This window comes from Toxotes jaculatrix, chromosome 13 (assembly GCF_017976425.1).
Source record: "Toxotes jaculatrix isolate fToxJac2 chromosome 13, fToxJac2.pri, whole genome shotgun sequence".
Classification (NCBI taxonomy): Eukaryota; Metazoa; Chordata; class Actinopteri; family Toxotidae; genus Toxotes; species Toxotes jaculatrix.
The window spans coordinates 18,721,341-18,742,122 of record NC_054406.1 but is presented as its reverse complement, the minus strand read 5'-3'; the positions used below and the strand labels follow the sequence as shown (position 1 = coordinate 18,742,122).

Sequence of the window (20,782 nt, the reverse complement as noted above, 5' to 3'; positions counted from 1 at the left end):
TTGAGTGTTGAAGGTAAAGTGGATTTATTTGCATAATAAGGGTTGGAACATATTAAGAGAAGAGGCAGGGAGGCAGAGCCGAGTAATGAGGCAGGGGAATGGGAGTAAGTGTGCAGCGCAGCATATGACAGCAGCCATGTTTAGACCTCACTACAGTGACTCTCTCAGGGGACGCTTGCTAATGACTTAGATTTTTCTGGAGATGAGTCAAAACAGTCACCACTGCCCCCTCCCACTCCCCCCCACTCTGAATCTGTCCTCCTCAAACAAGCACCTCCACTCCTGTTGATGTTGTTGCAGTGTCGAGGGTGGAATTGACACGGCAGGCTATTGTGCAGTGGCTTTGTTTGGTTTTCCATTCTTGGACATTATGTCAGAGGAGGGAAAGGTAGATACCTTACAGCGCAGCGCGTCCCCCACACTATCGAGAGCCATACCACCCCAGTGAGCAAATATTTGACAGTGATAGAGGCTTTGTACTCCATTGAAACCATTCTTATGCAACACACTTCTTATGTGTACAGAATTTTAGCTTGTCGTGCTTCTCTTTGTTTGTTTCCAGACTGCAAAGCATTGTAGATATTATCCTTACATGGCCAAAGCACTCAACTGCCCATTATTGTCTAATGCTGCATACTGTATAATGTATGCTTGGGTTGGCTTTTTTTTTTAACCCAGTTTATCTGATTATTTCACACTTAAATAATTATCCAGGTTTGTAAATATTGAAAAATGTTTTCTTTCTTTTAATTAGCGCCAAGGCAGTTAAATGTTGTAAGGCTCCCTATGGGCCGCTTGTCATGCCGGTTGTAGTGTTGTAATATTTATCAAACCAAATAGGCCCCCATACAGCCAGGAATATCTTCAGTCTATTCCTACACCAATGAGCAAGATAGCACCCACGTAATTATAATGATACATTCCATAAATTGCTTTTGCCATTCAAGGATAAAAGAAAAAAAAAAAAATATTCGCATTTAATCAGATGTGATGTGCGCACAGTTGTAATCACAGATATGACTCAGAATCGCATTACTGTATGTCAAAGAGTTTGATGTTCAGAAGTGCTTTACAAAACGAGACGAAAGAAAAGAATCAAAGTGTTTGCAGCCCTCTGTGGAGAAATGTCTCTCCCAGTAGAGTTGGAGAAGATACCTCATTAACATAATGAAGGATAGGTTATCCCAGGGTAGATCATCATTAGCCTTATGTGACTGAGATGAATACGTATAGCTTTCATACACTGGGTGCATGCACTTATTCACTCTCTTGCCCAGAGTAAAACGAGAGGCTTGATACCATCCTCATGTCTTTCTTTGAAATTTAAAGAACCTAGAAACTTGTTTTTTTCTCATACTGCTTCTTTTGTGACTAATAGGGTCACACTTAAACACAATTTCCTGCGTATTTTTGTTTATTTCTGTCTGTGCTGCTCTGTCTGTGACCTTCACACTGGTTTGAAGAGGCTCCATTTCAAAAAGGTGATGCCACTGCCAGACCACTGTCAGTCAAATCTGACTAAACAACACCTACACAATGGGGAAATGGGGGTAACAGCTAATCTGGCTCTGCCCAAATGTAACAAAATCTCCCCATCAGCACAAAAACCTCTGTAAAAATGAGATGTTTGTGGTTTTATGGGGGCTGTGATAAGGGACTAGTTATTGGCTGGGTCTAGTGACTCCCAGTTGCCCTCCCCTTGTATCCCATAAAACCACAAACTGCTGACACTGAATGGAGGCAGATTATGTTACATTTAGGAGGGCCAGGCTAGCTAGTCTTTATGCTAAGCTAACCAGCTGCTAGCAGTATGAATCTTCTCATCTAACGCTCAGCGAGAGAGCAAATTACTTTATTTCCCAAAGTTTCAAACTATTCCTGTCAAAGCTTCTCTGTATATGAGCACTTTATTTCATTTCTATTTGTGAACAGTAACGACTGTCTCTCCAACTCTATACCAACAAATCAATTACCTAAGTCATCACTTTATCAGCAGACACTTTCTGGAGTCGCACTGTTGACAATACTCGGATGAGTGACTTTATGGAGTGTGGCAGTGGCCAGAGTCAATAAAAACACAACTTTGTAATTAAATTTTTGTTTGTGGCCCTACACCCAGTCTGGTTGATTTCATAGCAGAGCAAATAGTTTTAAAACGGATAACAAGCCCTTATTTGGTGAAAATCACCTTGGCTACAGTTTGTTTTTCTTCTTTACGTAGGTCAGATAAGGTGATCAGAGAGCAGGGACGCTGACCGTGAGAATAGCTGTTCTGGTTGTGTTCAAATCAGCGTGCTGGTTTATCTGATCAGATTTATTGCACTAGCTCTCTTTTCCTGCTTCAACACTCAACAGGCTATGGATGTCTGCCGGGGGAAGATAGCCCTAATTATTTTCCATCCATACGTGATTAACAGAGATTTGCCTTTAAATGCTCAGCACGGGGGCCTGTTGAACACTCATCTCCCGTCCAGCTCGGCTCAGACACGGACCACTAGCTTCAGACTCGCTCTGTGAACTCATGGTTGTCTGTGCTTCAAACGTCCGTGAGAATATGGGAGTATGAAATTACATAAAGTCTCTTTTACTAACTATGTTTTTGTTGTAACTTTTTCTCTGCACCGTTCCATTTGTAATAATATGCTTTGTGAGATTCAGCAGACATTTGGGAATGCATTGTAGGGAAATTCAAAAAAAGTCTTTATTCACTATTGTATCCAGAGCAAATGTAGATCTGCAAATTTGGCCATTGTTTTCTAATGTAGTGTTGTGTAACTTTGTCCCTCAAACAGGCCTTTGCATCCATGAACTGTGTACTTGATTAGCCATAATTAATTCTGAATTTTCTGCCTTTTGTTTTTTTTTCCTAATTGAGGCCAAGTGACAGTAAATTACATTTGGAAAACAGGAAAATTAGATTGCAGTTTTATTGCTGTTTACAGGTGAATGTGTGGGAGGGGAAACAGATAAGCAAGAATGCCAAAACCCATAGCTCATATTCTGATGATGTGTAATGATGTTTATTAGGAAGATATGCAGAGAGGGAATAAGAATTCAAAAAATAATTAGTGCTCCTGAAACAGTAAACCTACAGAATTAAAGCTGCACATGTAAAAATATGTTATCGTCATTGTCAGCATGACATTAGCATTAGCTCAAAGCAGCACTGGGCCCATGCGCAGCCATCAATGAGGAAAAACACTGTTCTGGTCATTTCTAATAGTGATTTTACCTGTTTCCAACTTTCATAATAGTCCCAAAAATTCTTGGCTACCTGATATCTGAATCCATTTTCATGTATAACACAGCAGAAGTGTTACATTTTTGACTTTTACACAATTTCTACTGTTCAGCTTCTCCAGTGTACTTGTATATGTAACACTACTTCTAGAATCACCAGTCATTGAACTCTTAAAGTTTTTTTCTTTTAGATCAAATGCCTATTTTTAGTCCATGACATAATGCTCTTGTACTGAAAGCAGGCTACATGTATTTTAAGTACTCCAAAGGCCCTGGAGTTGGCCATTTCCACACATAGGTAGATAGCTCTGAGTTCAGAGGAAATGATTTACAGTTCTGTCGAACCATGAAGCTCCTATACGAGCAGAAAAACTGATGTTCTTTCGTAAACTCAGTGATAATCCCAACATCATCTGGTAGCCTGGCTCTTTGGGATGTCATCTAAATGAGTATTGTGTTTTAAATCAAATTTGTTTCTTTTTAGATTGAGTAGACATTGATTTTATGTTGTAGAAACTCAGGTACCAGCGGAGTGGGCTGTGGTTTCCTTTATATCCAACCAATAATCTTGTATCATAAGATAATAATGAATCTTTAGTTCATCAGCATGTTGGAAAGAATACTGTGAATGTGTACAGCAGAGTAATTCTTTAACATTATCCATAATGTGTGATACTGTGGATTGTGGTTGTTTTGATGACATTTAAGTTGCTGCAGAAGTAGTTTTAAAAACAGCCTCAGTTGGCACTGCAGGAAAATAAACAGAAAAACACCTGCTCAGGTACAACAGGTCAAACATTCCTTTCACTAAAACAGCCAAAAATTCTTTTGGCTCCACAAACAATTTAGTCCACAACCAATTTAGACCATACACAAAACTGAGGTGGAAATATTATGTAAGCATCTGCACTGAAAACACAACACGTTACTTCCAAGAATCCACCCTTGCAGAATTAATGGAACAATTCAACCAGGCATTATAGAGAAGATTACAGGTTACTGAGTTGAAAAGTTGTTGCTCAAAGGCTGGTTCATCAGGAACAAAAACTGAGGTCTTAACCAGCACTAGACCAGCACATTTTATATCTGAGTTTTTCAGATATAAATATAAGTACGTTTGATTGTTTTTTAAAAAAGAGAACTCTGCTGATATTTACACATCAATGTAAAGTCAGTTTATGAGTGTTATTCTTAGGTAGCACTACTTATACTGCTTATGTGAAAAAATAATATGTAAATATGCTTAATCTTAGTCTCCAGTCTGTATGAATAAATGTCTCATCTCTGGCTGAGGCTAGCAGCTCAAGGCTACATTAGGTGCTACTAGCGTAACACACCTGAATCTGAACAGTTGAGTGAATCGGTTTGAGTTGCATTGTGGGTAATGTAGGCGCAAGGGTTTGACAAGGAATTGTCCATCGTTCACAGTGTGTAATGCTAAATCAGTGGAGTGCTCTTTCAAAATAAAATGCTGATTTCTTTACAGTTTCACCACATATATTGTATTGGCTCAGTTCACCTGTACAAATGTACGTGTATCTTGTTATAGAGTTATATGTTGATTAGCTGATGGTCAGCCTATGAGATGGTGACCTTTTGTTATATAACCGTAGTTTTGGGATGACACATTATTTGGGATTCGACTTGGCGCTCAATAAAATCTTTTCCTTAGGCTTTAGTGGCAACAGAATATTTACAAATGTTGAACCTCAATGTGCATATTGCATTAATGACAAAGCATGACTGTTGTTTAGAATAGCTATAAGGTACGCAGTACAAGGGGAACTGACTTAACTCTGTTGGCTTTTGCAACCGAGGTGCTTCTGTTACAGTTTTTATAACTGTCTTTGGTTGCCTCAAGGCTGCTGTGAAGTTCTCTGAGAGGATTCCCACTGCTATTCAGGTCTAATTTCTGCTCTTATTCCTACACGCTGGCAAACAGTGGCTGGAGGCGTTATGCTTTCAGGCTGTCCATCCATCCGTCGGTCTCATTCTTCTTCTACACTAATACAGTAAACATACAGCAGAACAAGCACAACAAAGCTTAACAAACTCAAGTCTAATCAATTTTATTTATATATTCCTGTATCAAAAATAAAAAAGCACACTTAATACCTTTTTTATTAAATACCCTCAAAGTCTTCAGTACATACTGTGCATTATAAGAGTCTGGACACTTTGTGTTTCAATGTGATGTGAAGGTCACAAAACAGAGTTATGGTTTGTTTCTACATTTTGCTTTAGTCTTAGTTAAATGTGGCGGCAAGTCAAGGACTTTGTGAGAGTTTACAAAAACCCAGAGGCGAGTGACAGTCAAACTGTAAAAGAACAAAGGATAATGCAGGGTCTAAGCTGATGTGAGCTCATCTTGTAAAAAGGAAGAAGCTGAGTGAGTGGACTGGAATTATAGTGCGACACCGTTCTTCCAATTCCAATCCAATTCAAATACACAGCACAGAATTATCTGCATTCAAGATCAAACCATCTGAGTGAGATTGAGTCCAAGTCAAGCTCCTCAGCTCATGCAAATTAGGTTCAAGTGAGGAGTTTGAGTCCTGAAATTATGCAACAGTCCGTCCACAGATTGATTTTTCACATATGGCTTTCGCAGCAGCACAATGACACAGTCACGGCGGAGATGATGATATGGATATAACAGTCACTTCTCAGCTCTGAACAGAATATTCAAAGTGTAGGTATAGTTCAGAAAAAGAGTCAGATTGAAAAATTATATGACTGCACAGCAGGAAACCCCAAGCCAACACTGCCATCTCAGTATGTGGCCATTAATGTGTAATGGCACGCAGCCACCACACTACTGCTCCCCCACACTATTGATTTGTTCTATTTTGGGAAGTTGGTATATAGCAAAGATACTAGACCTATGGTGTTATTTTTTTCCATGATCAGCCACACTCACAGTTCAGTGAAAACAAAATGCTTGAGGTGATGTCCTGGTGGCTAGGTTTCCCAAAGTGTAGACCATGTTCCTGCAACATGATGCATTGTATCTTTCTCTTCCTCTCTCCAAACATTTCCCGTGTTTCTTCGCTGTTATATGGAGGCAGATAGGAAATATTTTTGTTTGTCTCTATTTAGTAAAATCTAATCCACTTGACATTAAATTCCTCCAATTTAGAGGCAGAAAGTTAAATGGAAATATAGACTAATTGACCACTTTATCACACCCCACTGTTCATTAAACAGCATTGTGCACCGAGCTAGGTGACTGCATGTTTAAAGCATGTAGATGTGATTAAGAGGTTCATTTCGTGTTCGAATAAACACTAGATTGTGCAAGATGCATGGTCTAAATGTTGCTGAACATGGTTTGGTTATTGGTGCTTGCAGCAGCACTGCACTTTGCAGACTTTACAGACTGTGGAGTAATAAGCAAGAAACAGGTAGGGGCAGTTGTTGCTGAAAAGACTTTGTTAATGAGAGTGGTCATTGTAGCATACTCAAAACTCGCTTGGGTCCATGCTGAAATATCTCAACAACTGCTGGAGATATTGCTATGAAATTTGGAACTGACATTTGTGGTCCCAAGATGATGAGACCTATTAACTTTGGTGATGCTCCGACTCAGGGGTAGGCAACCTTTGCTGTCTGAAGAGCAATTTTTGGCCAGAAAGAAAATTATCTGTCTGAAGCTGCAAAAAAACATTAACAAACAAACAGCCTATTAGTCTAAATTAGCCTGTCAGCATCACTAATAGGTCTAAATGAGCATTCATTCATGTGTTTTACCACATGGTGGCTGCGGTAGGCTGTTTATGATCATCATCACTCCGATACCCACTGGGGGTGGGGCGGTTTTTGAGCACACAGTGTCTCATGATGCAAGATGCAATGAAACGTAAGGAGCTTTCCATCCAATGACTTCTGCAGTGAAGGAGCTAAAGAGCCTCAAGTGGCGCGGGAGCCTTAGATTTCCGATCCCTGTCCTGACTCTTTGGACTGTTGCTGGATAAAAAAAATGAACAAAGTAATCTTTTCTACTATGTATTTTTGTGAGTTCAACACGACTGGTATTTACTGCCTCCAGCAAACAGCTCCCATGCCCACACTCCAAGTCCGACACTGACAAAAGTTTTTATTTTCTCCTTTTATATGTTACCAAACTAACTGTCAGCCATATAAATGAAAGCATTACAACCTTAAATAGTGTTACAAACTCACTCAGTTGCTGTGTGATAAAGTTAGAGCAGTGCAGGTGTGATGACTGACTGATGCACGTTTTCCCTTTGGGGCTTACAGTAGCTGTACGGGCTCTCCGCTGAGACCGTTCAGCACTACAGACCTGTGCAAATCCATATTCTTGACTCACTTTGTCAAAGCTGTTTAAAGTAAAACGATACTGAACCGTGATTGGCTTCCAAACTATTTGTGATATCATACAATCTGCTCGTAGGTGCTGTACACGTGTTAAGCTGAGATTTACGATGAGCGAAGCCTTTTAGTGTTAAACGCTTTGAAGGTCAAACATCCAAGTAACGTAAAACACATTTTGTAAATATATGAAAGATAAACCTAAACAGATTGGATAAGGGATTCAGAACTGCTCTGAACTGATAAGCAAATGTGATGTTTATGTGATGATTACATTTACTTTCATTCATAAAGTGCTTTTAGCCCCGACCCTGGACAGAAAGAGAACATGCAGACTTATTCACGCAACAGTAACAGGACGCTCACAATGTATGAATATTTATTTAAATAGCTTATCTCACACTTAAAGAAGGACACACAACTCTACGGACTGTCGAACTTGATTTCTGCTGTGACAGGCTGGTGGTAGTGTTTGTATGTGGCCTTAACAGCATGAAACATGGGATGACTCCTGCTTTGTGTCAACAGCACAGGCTGGTTGTGGCTTGGCTCACAGTGGGCCCCTCCAGGCTCGGGTATGTTAGACACAAAGTAGTTTGCTGTTTGTAGTATGTACGACGTGTTGTCCAGATAATGACACACACTTTTCTAAACAGTCTCTCCATGTGGTGGTGGCACAGAGACGCCACCACCACCATGTCTTTTGTTACTGTTTGTGTATTATTTTTGTGTGCAATGTATTTCATGTTTTCACATGATCTCTACCAAACCTGCCAGGAAGACTTCCCCGTTAGGAGACAATAAACTAGACAAACTAAACATCTATTAGTATGGGCACAGAGCAGAAATCATCTGTTAGCAGCTTGCAGCACATCTCACAGATGAATGTTTATAGACCTCCTCCACAGTCATCATTAAAATGAAGTTTAGCATTAAAAATAAGAGCAATCTTGAAAGTGAGAACCAATCTTCACCCCCGATTCAGTCGCTGTGTCAGCTTATATTTGTATTCATTCATTATTTTTCGATTCTCACTTACACAAGAGTCTCTTCAGATCTATTGTGATTCTCTGTTGAAGCAGTACAGAGTGCACTCTTATTCCCACTTGTCGTAGCCTGACATGTAACAATAAGTTGCATTGTTAAATGTCTCAATAAGTGTGTGTAAGCATCTTAACCTCTGTATCCTCGCAGCATTCTGTCTGCTTTTGAAAGCCTGGTTCAGAGCGGCTGGAAGTGAAGGATAAGGAGGCTGAACGATCTCAACCTTAAGCGCTTACCATACAAACAGTGAGCCAGCAGAGAACACTCCTGCTCCTGAAGAGGAAAATAGAGAGTTCGAATGAAGGGTGAAAAAAAAGGAGAGAGAGCTATTATTTTTGTAAACATAAGTCACGTAGCCACCAGTGGGGGATGAAAGTGATGTTGAATGTTTTGGATGAGTAATGCTCTTGCTCCCTTGGTCTTGGTGCTCACAGAGCAGCGATGAGTGTGTACAGGCTGCAAGCAACTCAGATCACTTAGGTGTCCTGTGTGGACACGAGCCAATATTAGTCTGCCCAGCTTTATAAACTGTTGCTGCAGCATAACCCACGGTCCTCCTGCCACAGGCTGCTGAACAATGCTGACTGAAATGATAGCAGCTGAGCAGGTCTTCTTGTTTGAGGCGAAGCTTCTTAAATATGTCCCCTAATAATAATGGTGAAATAATTGCACACAGTCAGCGTTGGATTTCAAAGAGAGGCGCAGATGGGCAGCGATTACTCAGACCCCTTAGAAAGATGCTGCAAAGGGAGGAGTTAAATCTGTAAACTTATAGTTGATTTATATTGCCTTCACCAATTTGCCATCTATCAGGCTGCAAAAAGGCTGCCGGTAGACTTCAAGACGTCCACCTCAAGTGAGTGGGAGAACATCCAAACGTGCTCCTGGCTTCTTTTCGTCAGAACAGATGGAATCTTTAAACGTTGGTTGAAGGAAAAGACAACAGATATCAAGTGAGTGGTTGTTATGGGGATAATTATAAAAGGGGCAGATGGCTTAGGGGAATATCAGAAGCTGACGGGTTATTTTTAGACTTACTGCAGCACACCTCAACCTTTTAAAGCACATCCTCTGGCTCCATCAGAGCATTCATCAATGACCCTGCCTGGCTAGTGGCCACTGGCGGGGATGAGCTGTTAAACCCTGGTGACCTGGTCATCGGGGCTAGAGCACAACTCTTTGTTAATGTTCATCCTGGAGGAAAAGACACTGCCAGGGGAGTATGGTTAACCTGGAGTCCTGCTTTAATCATGGGTTTTTATTCTATCAATGGAAACAGTTTTATTTTTTAACGTATATATTTTTACTTTAGACACAAGAAGACAAGAAGCCTTTTTTTTTTTAAACCAGTTCTTGATTATCGTTATTTGTTGCATGAAAGTGCATCAGTCCAATATCTCCACATGCAGGACTCTGTTTATCATAATGCATTTAGATTTGTGACCAAATGAAAAGCACTCACTCATCATTGTGCTTTGAAAGCTGGCCATCTCTGTCCCATTGAGTCATTAGTATATTTTTATTTATAAAGCCAATCTGGGCAAACTAGCATCATCTATCTCTGCCAGTGTATTCCACTGAGTTCACCTTGTAATCATTATCTCGTATCACATGACATACTGTATATCTGCTCTCTGTCCCTAATGTTCAGACAGAAATGGGGGGAGAAAAAAAAAACACTTTGTGTTTTCTGTTCTAGACACTTGGAACAGTCTTGTTGTCATCTCTATGATAAACGCCTCCATTCTCAGTTTTGTCTGTTGTTAGCCTCCATTTTGCTCAATTTTAGCTATATTATTGGTTTATCTGCAGCTTTTTTGCAAGAGTTTTCCAAGCTCAGTGGGACTTACCAGGTTTCATAAAGGTGCAGTAAAAATGAATAAATAAAATTTCTTTTTTGCAGTTTAAGCTCATTATTGTAGCTTTTGAGCCTTAGGTTACAGATTATTAATATTACCTTTATTAAGGTAATAAGACAATTGGCATAAATTTCTTTTTCGTTTTAATACATTTGTATTGATGAATTGATCCCGTTTTCTTTTTTTCCCTATTTCTTTTTAACATTCACTTTAGGTGTGATTTTTTTCCTCACTACTTTCTTATAGGTTTTCTCGTTTGTTCTCTTTTGTTGATTTATTCTCTTTTCTATATTCAAAGACGTTACCCTTCTTTTCCCTTTTGTAGGAATTGTACTGAGGCGTGAACATTTTTTTTTTATTATTTAAATTTTATTTTTAGGACAGATCTCATTTTGGACTTTTGCAGAATAAATGTGCACGACTTTTTTTTATTTTTATACGTCCTTAAAATGTAATGGGTTTGAATAAATTGTATATATATATTTTAAAAATATATATATTTTATTATATAATGGCTTCATTCACCTTCTGATGCTCCTCAGTAAAGTTATGCAACAGTACTTTTTGGCACACTGATCTGGTAAAAACAACATGCCTTTTCCAGAACTTGCCAAAAAAAAAACCCCTATTCTCTTCTCCATACCGTTGCTTTTCCTTCACCACTTGCACACACAGACATACACACATGTACCACTACACTGTAGCACATGTATGATGTCATCAGCTTTGCAACAGAGTAACACCCCTTTTGTTTAATGAGCATTTCCTACACTCTTCAGAAATGTCATGTCGTGTGATGAAACATGACATCTATGTTTGTTTGCATCTGATTTGTCCGCTTCCTCCTCTCGTTGCACAATATTTGTGAGTGTATCATAATGAGCTGAATAGACACCCGGTGTGACGCATGGCACAATCTTGTAAACACTGGCAAATCTGCAAGTGTCGGTCGTCATCTTTATCTTCACCTGCACCCTCACTTCACGGGTGACAGCGAAACGGTGAGAAGCGGTGAGGCTTGTTTAATCTCTGTGTAGTAGTTTGATCTGTGGCTTTCATACTCATCCAGGAGGGAGGTGTCATACCCCCCCCCCCCTCTCTCTTTCTCTCCTGGTTGCTGTGGCGACGCCTGCCGCAGCGCTTTGCCTCTGCAGACTCCAGCAGCAGCATCTGGGCAGAGCTATGTGAGTGCTAACATAAAAGCCCATCCCAACTCATGTGTTACGTAACATATTGTAAGTAATGTAGCTGCCCATCAGCACGGGCAGGAAATTAACAAACAGATCAATTCCTCTCATTTCTCTGAATTTATTAATGAACCTGTCACAGCACAGCAAACCGGTGTATTAAAAATGAGCCTCCCAAGTCAGTTCTGAGCAAACACCATTTTGTTGAGACTACGACACACTCCTTTATACACACACACACACTCTCTCTCACACTGTGATGTACCTGTTGCACGTGCAGCACTTATTGGAGCAGTATTTTGTCGCAGTGATATTTCTCCCTCCAAATCCTAATCCTCCTTCCTGCTGACATTTACCTATGCTGCGTTTTGTGGTCTGTTTTATTAGGACAATTCCTGTAACGGGCCAAACTGCTCCTCTGCAGCGCACTTTCCTCTTTATTTTCTTTTCTCCTCTCCAGCTCGCCCTCCTTTTTCCTTCTCCCTCCAGCTAATATCATCATCAGGCTGGGAAGAAACTCCTGACTTTCATGTCTTTGTTAAAGCCTCTAAAAACAGTCTTCCTTTAAAAGAAATGTGCATCTTGACTATTTCTGGGGCTGAACAATGCTATTTTCAAATTGTGATAGAAATTGAGAGTTGCATAATTAACAGTGTTTTAATGAGTGTTACAAGTGTCTGTTCATTTGACGGCTTTAATGACAACTGTGAGCAGCAAATTTACTCAGCTGTGGTTAACTGACGCATTGATTGCATTTAGATTGTTTTTTTGTGTTAAAAGAAATACCACCATCATTTTTAGTGTTTGGAAAAAATAAAGACTGGGCTGTTTCTTTCTGCTGTTCCTAACAGACAAACAAAGCTGCCAGTCTATGTTTATGATATATCTTGTGTAGTATTTTGCAGACCACAAACACAGAGGCTGAGTTAAATTTAAATAATCACAATTTAAATCACAGTTTTGATCACAGTAAGATATTTTCCTCAAATTATTCAGCCCTGTTTCCCTCTATAAGCCTGAGGGATATAACCTATGCATATTCAGCCCATGGGGAAGCTGCATTCCTCGACATACCTACTTAACAGAAGGCTGAAGAGGTAAACTAAAGAGCATGAGTACATTGGCACTACAGCACTCAGCTCTGCACAACAGGAAACACACAGCAGATGCTTTTAAAAAGCAGTGTTTTGTCGTGACCTTTCGAGTCCTCTCCGGGGAGATGCAAAGATGTTTCCTGAGAGCCCCCTCGAGAACCACAGCCATAAACCTTTGTCTCTCCATTCTTGGCTGAGTTATTTGTTTTGAGGGTTAAGTAATGGATGAGTAGACTAAAATGTGGATATTAGCTATTGTCACCTCATCTCTTCAGTGCTAATTTTCCACAATTGTGATAAAATCTTTTTTTTTTTTTCATAATAAGTAATTTTTGAACACAATTGCAGGCACCTTCATTGAAGTGGGCCACCTTTTCTTCCCACTGCTTATTTTTCTGTGTACACGTTGCTTATCTAAATCAGTTGATTGCCTCGGTGCTGATACACAATCCAGGATATCAGAGTAGAGAAAGTCTTTAGCAAGTGTTCAGGCTGTGGGTGTGTGTGACTGAGCTGCATGTGTGTGGGAGTACAGACTAACCATCCTCTTTTGTTCACTTTTAATGTGAAAGAATTTATTTCCAGTTTTAGAGCCAATGTAGGCTACCTATAATTTGCACATCTCCTAGCAACAAGACTTTGAACAAACTAAATATAACTACTTGCTAAGGTGTCACTATAGGCTCAGTGCTACCGGCTATGAAAAGATCTTGTTAGATGTATGTGTGCACATATGCGTGTGTGTGCAATGGTGTCCAAATGCACCATCACCAGAGGCCTTTACGTAAGAGCAAAAATCCTCAAGTTTCCATATGCACTTGCAGTACTGCTGCAAGAGGTACTTGAGATGTAAAAGGTGTGTCTCAGAACAATGACCTTCAAGCTTCTGTTAAGTGATCCCAGGATAAGGAGAAGGAGAAGGGGCTATCCAACATGACTAACACCAGTATTATCCAAACACAATATTTATTTGAGCATGTGTCCGGGCAAGTTGATGGCAATATGAGACCACATTTACACTTTGCATTGCAGACAGAATGCTATCAGATTGGTCAGACCACCTGGAGGTGATCAGATGTACATAATGATTGGATCTCAGGCAGATGTGAATTCAGTATTACCTTTGCTAGCTTGAAAGCTTGAAACTTCTCAGGCCACTGATATCCACTCTCGTCTTTGACTAATTTTATCTCTCTCCACTTTGAATTCTTTGCTCCCTCATATAAGTGCTTATTAGTTTTTCCATCTGCAAAGCGTCAAAGCCGTTTATCTCAAGCAGCCACTGATAATGTTGAGAAGATTATTTACTCCTAATATTTTGCTGTTGATTTCAGTGCATGAAACTACAATGGAGTAAATCGCAAGTCAGAATAGTCCATCAAAAACGGAAAGATCTGCAATATTCTGCAGGTAGTGAAGGGCACAGAAAAAGTATATGGTAAAATATAGTGTGATATAGAAATACTTTGCTCAATGCCAATGCATCAATATGTACATACCCAGTAATGTGATATTTTCTTCACTTTACAGGGAGTATATTTATTGAAATGAAAAATATCAGCTGTGGAGAATTAAATGACTAAAAATGTTTAGAGTTTTCCTGCTGCTCGGGCTACAATATTAATACTGCACCATTAAATTATGCAATAAAAATAAAATAAACTACATGTTTGCAACTTAAACATTAAACAAAACAAGCCAAACCTCTCAAACACAGCTGTATTTTAGGGATGTTGAACCTCAGTCAGCCATATTTGGCTGTTGCCAATTTCATACTGTATTTTCAGAAGGTGAAATTAAATTGGAAAATTTTAGTCAGTATTCAAAAAGTAACAATTGATACCTGGTGCTACTCATGGATTGTAATCACAGTGATGATTCTTACTGCTAGTCCTGACCAAAAATAAGTGAAAACATCTCAGCAGAGCAATAGAATGTTCTCCCCTGGATATGTTGTATAATAAATAAAAGGAAAAAAAACAGACAAAAAAAACTTTTTAGAAATGGCCAGTATTAGTAAACTAATCTAAAAAAAAGAAAAAGAAAAAGAAAAGAAAGAAATCCTCTCCTGAACCCTGAGTGCTGCTGGTTGTCTGTGTTGAGTGAAGTTTGTTTTTAATACAGACGCGGAGCTGAAGGTCACCCTCCTGTGGCTCCAGCCTCCCCAGGGCTCTCTCACTGACTGTACGGCCTCAGCCACCCACACCCACCCTTGTCCCCCTTCCTCCCTCTCTCCCTCCCTCCTGCTGGATTGTCTGTCTGTCTTCCTACTCCCCCCTCGGCCCTCACCCCCTCACTGTACGCAACAGATCGGCACACCAGCGGTACCTAACGAAGCTCAGCTCTTTCATCAGGCTGTCATACAGGCTCAGCCGCTCTGACTCACAGTGTTTATCACAGCCGCGGGCATGACACTAGAAAGCGTATGACAACCGGTTTGTGCGCGCGTGTGTGTGTGTGCACATGTGTTTGTGTGAGCACGCCACCGTTATTCTCGGAGGAGTCATTACTCAGGTGACCTCTTCAGGTGCCCCTGAATCCCCCATGTTTGGAGTCAGTCTTCCCCTCGGCCTGCCAGGAGCGAACGGGGGCCCAGTTTACTGAGCTCGTTGTTCAAAACAAATCATCGTGTCTCCCTCTGCACCTTAGCCAAATAGGGGCCACATCAGGAGTGACTGGCCACACATTAGCGGAATTGAATTGAACTCACTCAGTGTTTCTTGGTTGGTTGTGACAGGAGAGAGAGAGAGGGAGAGAGAGAGAGGGAGGTATAGCTATGTGAGCAAAGTGTACTTCAGGATGATGTGTGTGTGTGTGTATATGTATGTGTGTGTGTGTGTGTGTGTTTGTGGCACAGTGGGATTGTTCCAACAATCTCATTCGTCCCTTCTTGACAGAAATTAGTCATGCATGAGATTAACAGGAGGGAATTCAGTTTAATACCCACAGATCCGGCACTCTCCACTGATGTCAATAAAATGTATTTTAGGACAAACAAAGCCTATTGATCCTCCACCAGAAACAGTATGATAGGCCATTAATGGTCGGGCCGGGTTTAGATGAATACAAATGAAGTGGAGATTGGATGGGACTCCTGTGAATGACTGTGCACCAGATTTGAATGCTGGTTTGAAAGGTCTTAATTCATGTTTCTGCCAGATTTTTCAGAGTTCCACTTTGTACTAGATGTTAGACAAAGCCCCCCACCCCCTCCACCCAGTCCTGCTAATCCCCTTCTTTTTTTTTTTTCAGATGTGTTGGTGAATGGGAAGCCGTGTGACTGCGATGTCATTGCCGACTGTAAAGTGGGTGACGCTGTAAGCCTGGAGGTGAAACTGACCAATATGAGCAAGAACTCGGTGGGACCCCTGGCTCTGACCGTGGTGCCCTATCAGGACTACCAGAACGGAGTCCAAAACTACGATCTTGAGGATGCTGTTACCTTCATCGGCTCCAACACCTTCTGCATCGATACGGTCAGTAGAGGCAATCTAAGTGGTTGAAAGAGTGCATGTATGTATGCATACTCTAAATACTATGTGTACTCAGTATTCCTGATGACCATGTTTTATTAAAAAGTATGTGTTCTAAAAGCATGAAAACTAAGCTAAAAAAGACATGTTGGTATGCATAAAGGCATTCAGAGATTTGAAATTTGCTTGAGTTACATAATCATGCCCACTTTTAGTTTTCTCAACATTATGTTAATGTTTGGTGGAATTGCTGTGCACACTGTAATATACACATTAACACACTGTACCTTTGGGAACAGTAGAGGCAGACATCACTTTTGCTTTGATGGATTACATAACTCAAGAGTGTTTCAACTCACTGAAAATGTGACTTGAAATGAAGAGAAACCACTTGCTGTCTGGCAAACTAGAAAAACATTTTAAAAATCCACCCCAGAGCGTGCTTAGCAAAGTAGTCTAGAACCACAAAAACATCGGTATGGTCCTTAAAACGTCATGGCAGAAGTCTTTAAATCCTCACCAGAATAAGCATCATAGACAGAAGCCTTTCTATGTTAAAAAAAAACAAAAAAACAAAACTTCTCACTCCTGATTGTTTAACAAGTTGGAGGCGATTAAAAAAGACTTGGGTGAAGCCAGAACAAAGAGCTGATTGTATAAAATGTACATGAAAGCATGAATGAATTCCTCTTTTTTCTGAACATTAAAACTGCATAATTTTGGGAATTGTTCTTCATTGAAGGAGGAAGCCCTGCAGCTGTCTGTACCTTTTCATCAAAGCTGGAGCCGGCTTCAAACTTAGTCCCCTGCTGGCTTCACGCTGGCTGACACTGTGCCAGCTTCATTATGAAACTATTGGAAGGTGGCTGCTAATGATTCTGTCTGCTGCGTCTCTTTTCCATCACCAGGTTAAACCCAGAGAAAGTGCTGTCTGTGTGGGTGCTCTGCTCTTCCTCTACACTGGAGATTTCTACCTTAATATCAAGTTCCAGGACGACAGCGCTGGACGAGAGCTTCCCTTGGCTTGGTTCACTCTGCCCAGTGTTCACATTAGAGCTCTGGACACTCCGCTACAGGCTGGGGCCTAGGTCCCAAAGGACCACAACATCATAGGTTTGAATGAAGGATGGAGGGGTTTGTTGTCTGTAAATACAAAAGCCTTAGGAACTGAATCACTTGTAAATATTGTTTTGTGAGGTTACAGTGTGCATACAGTAGCGTGTAAGGGGATTAAAAATATGATCTTTAGAACTTTTCAATTCTTTGTTTACAGGTTACACTCAGTTTACAGGTGTGGTCAGAAAGGCCCTAAAGCAAATTCTAGATAATGTGTGATTGCATACAAAGACAATAGGAAATGCACAACTTTCTCTAGGCTTTATTACTTCGTAAGTGTACAGAGATGAGAGAAAAAAGAAGAGAGACTGCAGGGAAATGACAGAAGTGGAATTCCTGGTGAATTCTGATATTTAAAATCTGAGCCAAATATGAATTCACAAAGACACGACATTGCATTATATTGCTTTTTAGCTAAAGCTACAACTAATATGAGTATATTTGGCTATTTGGGGGCAAATAAAAACAGACAACTCAAGTAATGCGAGGCAAAATTTGCTTTACTTTCCCATCTGGACGCACCTTAAGTGGTCTCAGTATCAGCAGCATTTGAAACAGGGAAACTTTGGGCGGAAAACAGTTCATTTCAGACGAATCTCCACAGTCAGTGGACTCACTTTGGGAGGCAGAGTCTCATTTTGACACACAAATTTGCACCTCTGACCAATAACAAACCACGCTGACAATGCTGATTTGTGAGGGAACGCAGCCAAGTGAGTCCATAATGGAGTAAGTTATCTGATCAGCTGCACTGCATCATTCAGTTTTCTATAAACCTGATCTGCCAGGTTATAAGTTGCTCCATAAAAAAACAAACTGATACAGTCAACTGTTAGACAGGGATGGGTTGTACCAAAGCTTTCCCTTGAATTAACCTTGATTACTTATTGTCCAGTTAGCAACAAAGCCAGTTAGCTCGTTAACTGGCAGTTTGCTGAAAGGTAGCAGGCAAGCTAGCTCTGTGCCACCACACTGGAATTCTTATGAATTTGACTGTCTTAGATTAGCCTAGCATTATGTGTGACATATAATTATTGTAAATAAATGTTCCAATAAGGCCACCTTTATCCATTATGACATTATTCCAGACCTTTGCATTTGTCTGTTCCAGCCGTAAAAGCTGTGTAATTATCTTTGTGTTCTGCCGGCTGAGATGGCCTTTATCGCCTCAGCATTTTGGGAACCTCAAGTCTGACATTCACCTACTTCAAAATCCGTTAACAGTGATCATCAGTGACAATCATTTTTATTTTATTTATACAGGGAACTGAACAACATGTTGCTCTCCGCTGATATCTTGCAGTTCGTTGTTGCAGCTGGAAATATCAACATCTGGATCATCATTAGTATATTTACAGTCTCTGATTGAATAGCATTGAGATGTATTAAACATCAAAATGTAGTAGTGTCACAGCAAATCTAAGTGGTGGACACTTTGACCCATACATTGTGTCCCAGACCTCTCTAGATTATAGATAGATCTGTTTTAGTACTTGTGGCTGCACTGGGAGTTCATCAGTGCACCCACAGCACTACGAATGTACTGTATGGAAAAGCGTTACTCATTTTGAGTCCATCTTTGAACCTGAATCAGTCATCTTCCATTAACAATCCCACTTCTCCAACCTCGTAGGTTACCACTGGCCCAGCCCAGCAGTAGCTAATACAGGATGTGTGATGTAAACCCTCACTGCAGGCCCTTCCTCCATCCCCTCACTGGTGAAGCAAATAGGAAGTGGACGATAAGGAGATACTGAAGGAAGATTAGCCTTACTGAACCTCTAAAATGTCTTGGGGGGGGCTTGGTGAAGTAGCCTGAGGGTTTCATGTGGATTTAAAAGGGTGTTTAACACTGAGAGAAGGCACACTCACCACGAGGCAGATCAGTGTCAGTAAGACCTGCCCCTCCTCCTGACCTGCCACAATGGTGCTGCTTTGTGTGAAATGAGAGCTCAAGTGTGTAATAATGACAGGATCAGAGGCCAATCGCTTCTTATTCACACTGCTTGACCATGAAACTGTACACCAAGAATGAGTTTGTATTTGTGTAAAGTAATAGCATATAGATAGTAGGGCATGAAGATTCAGTCTTTCAGTGTAACTGAAATGTCAGTAATTTGTGAAATGTGAAGGATCTTTCATTCCAGTGAAAGCGTAAGAAATGACAATCATCTTTTTCCCCATTCTAGTGGTGTTTCCTCATGAAGGTCACATTTGAGGCTCAACGACAAACAGCTTTTCCGCCTGTAGTAAATGTGGTAGTTTACATATGTGAATAATACATCAGTGAATCCACAGAGTTCATCAGTTATGCATACAACGCAAACAATACCAAAGTCATGCCCTCAACGCTTATCAGTTTATTTATCTATTTATTTATTTGATTAAGAATGGAGTGTCTGTGTGTGTCTGTGTGTGTCTGTGTGTGTGTGTGTGTGTGTGAGAGAGAGAGAGAGAGAGAGAGAGAGAGAGAGAGAGAGAGAGAGAGAGAGGATGTGTGCGTACGGGCTTTGAAAAGTCACGCAGTTCTTTAAAAATTACAATCAGCTCTAAGTGGGTAGACTCATGCGTGCAACAATTAAACAGGATTGTCTGAAGTGTTTCTGTGTTGATGTGAGAGTGTGGACTCTGTGCTGCTGTGAGCACAGACCAACAATGAGCACAGAACAGTCTGTGCAGCCTCACCTATCAAATGCAAATTCTGTCTTTTGCATATTGTTTTCTGAACCTTATAGCGACCTTTTTCAGTAAAGGTATCTCCCATCTTATCAGCCCAAATTACAAAGCGGGGCTGCAGTCGAGAGTGTCCCTTCCTCACTTATCAGAGCATAGATTCACCTTCTTCACTCTAATTAAAATCCTGGGGTCTGGCATGGACGCCTCTCCGTGCAGAGGAAGTAAAGAATCAAGACTTGCCAGCAAAAAAAGCACTGAATCTCCGTTCAGGGATTCATCAGCATTAGATGTTTTTCCTTTCTCATTATTTCAATTGATCTCAAGACTGACCTGGCTGACAACCTCAACAAACATTAGATTTTCTTTAATAGTTTAGTGTTTATAGTTCTCACTTTCCTCCCACTTCTAGTTCTGTCCGCTAACAGACTGGCTGAAGGGGAAAGTGCTGTACCTGTGCAAAATAGTACTTCAGTTGAGTTTGTCCATTTGGGAAAAACTGTCTCTGTTTAAGACGTTGATTCATAAGAAGACAGCATGACAGTAACAACGGTCAGCTGACCTCCCCAGAGCTGAGGATGTCCAGAACAGTTTAAATGAGGTTTCTTATCCAAAAAAAAGGACATTGCATTATTAGCTACCAACCTTCATTACCTCGCAGCATATTGTACCTGTACGTCTGATTGCAATCTGCCCAACAATCATCCATCAATCTGTGCTGATGCACTTCCTCCCTGCCTCAGATAGTTACACCAGCGAATAGT

The 20,782-nt window shown here is 40.5% G+C and overlaps 1 protein-coding gene across 2 annotated transcripts in view; it reads left to right on the top strand.

Annotated features, from left to right (window-relative positions):
• Positions 1-19,874, top strand: part of trappc9 (trafficking protein particle complex subunit 9) — a 172,215-nt gene extending 152,341 nt beyond the window's left edge. Inside the window, exons 22-23 of one of the 2 annotated variants that reach the window (XM_041053407.1) lie at positions 16,009-16,232; positions 17,138-19,874. In XM_041053407.1, coding sequence (XP_040909341.1) covers positions 16,009-16,232; positions 17,138-17,317 — 404 coding nt within the window. In that variant the 3' untranslated portion in view covers positions 17,318-19,874. The remainder of the gene's footprint in view (positions 1-16,008; positions 16,233-17,137) is intronic. The other variant, XM_041053408.1, reaches the window with a different exon arrangement.
• The last annotated feature ends 908 nt before the right edge of the window (positions 19,875-20,782 follow it).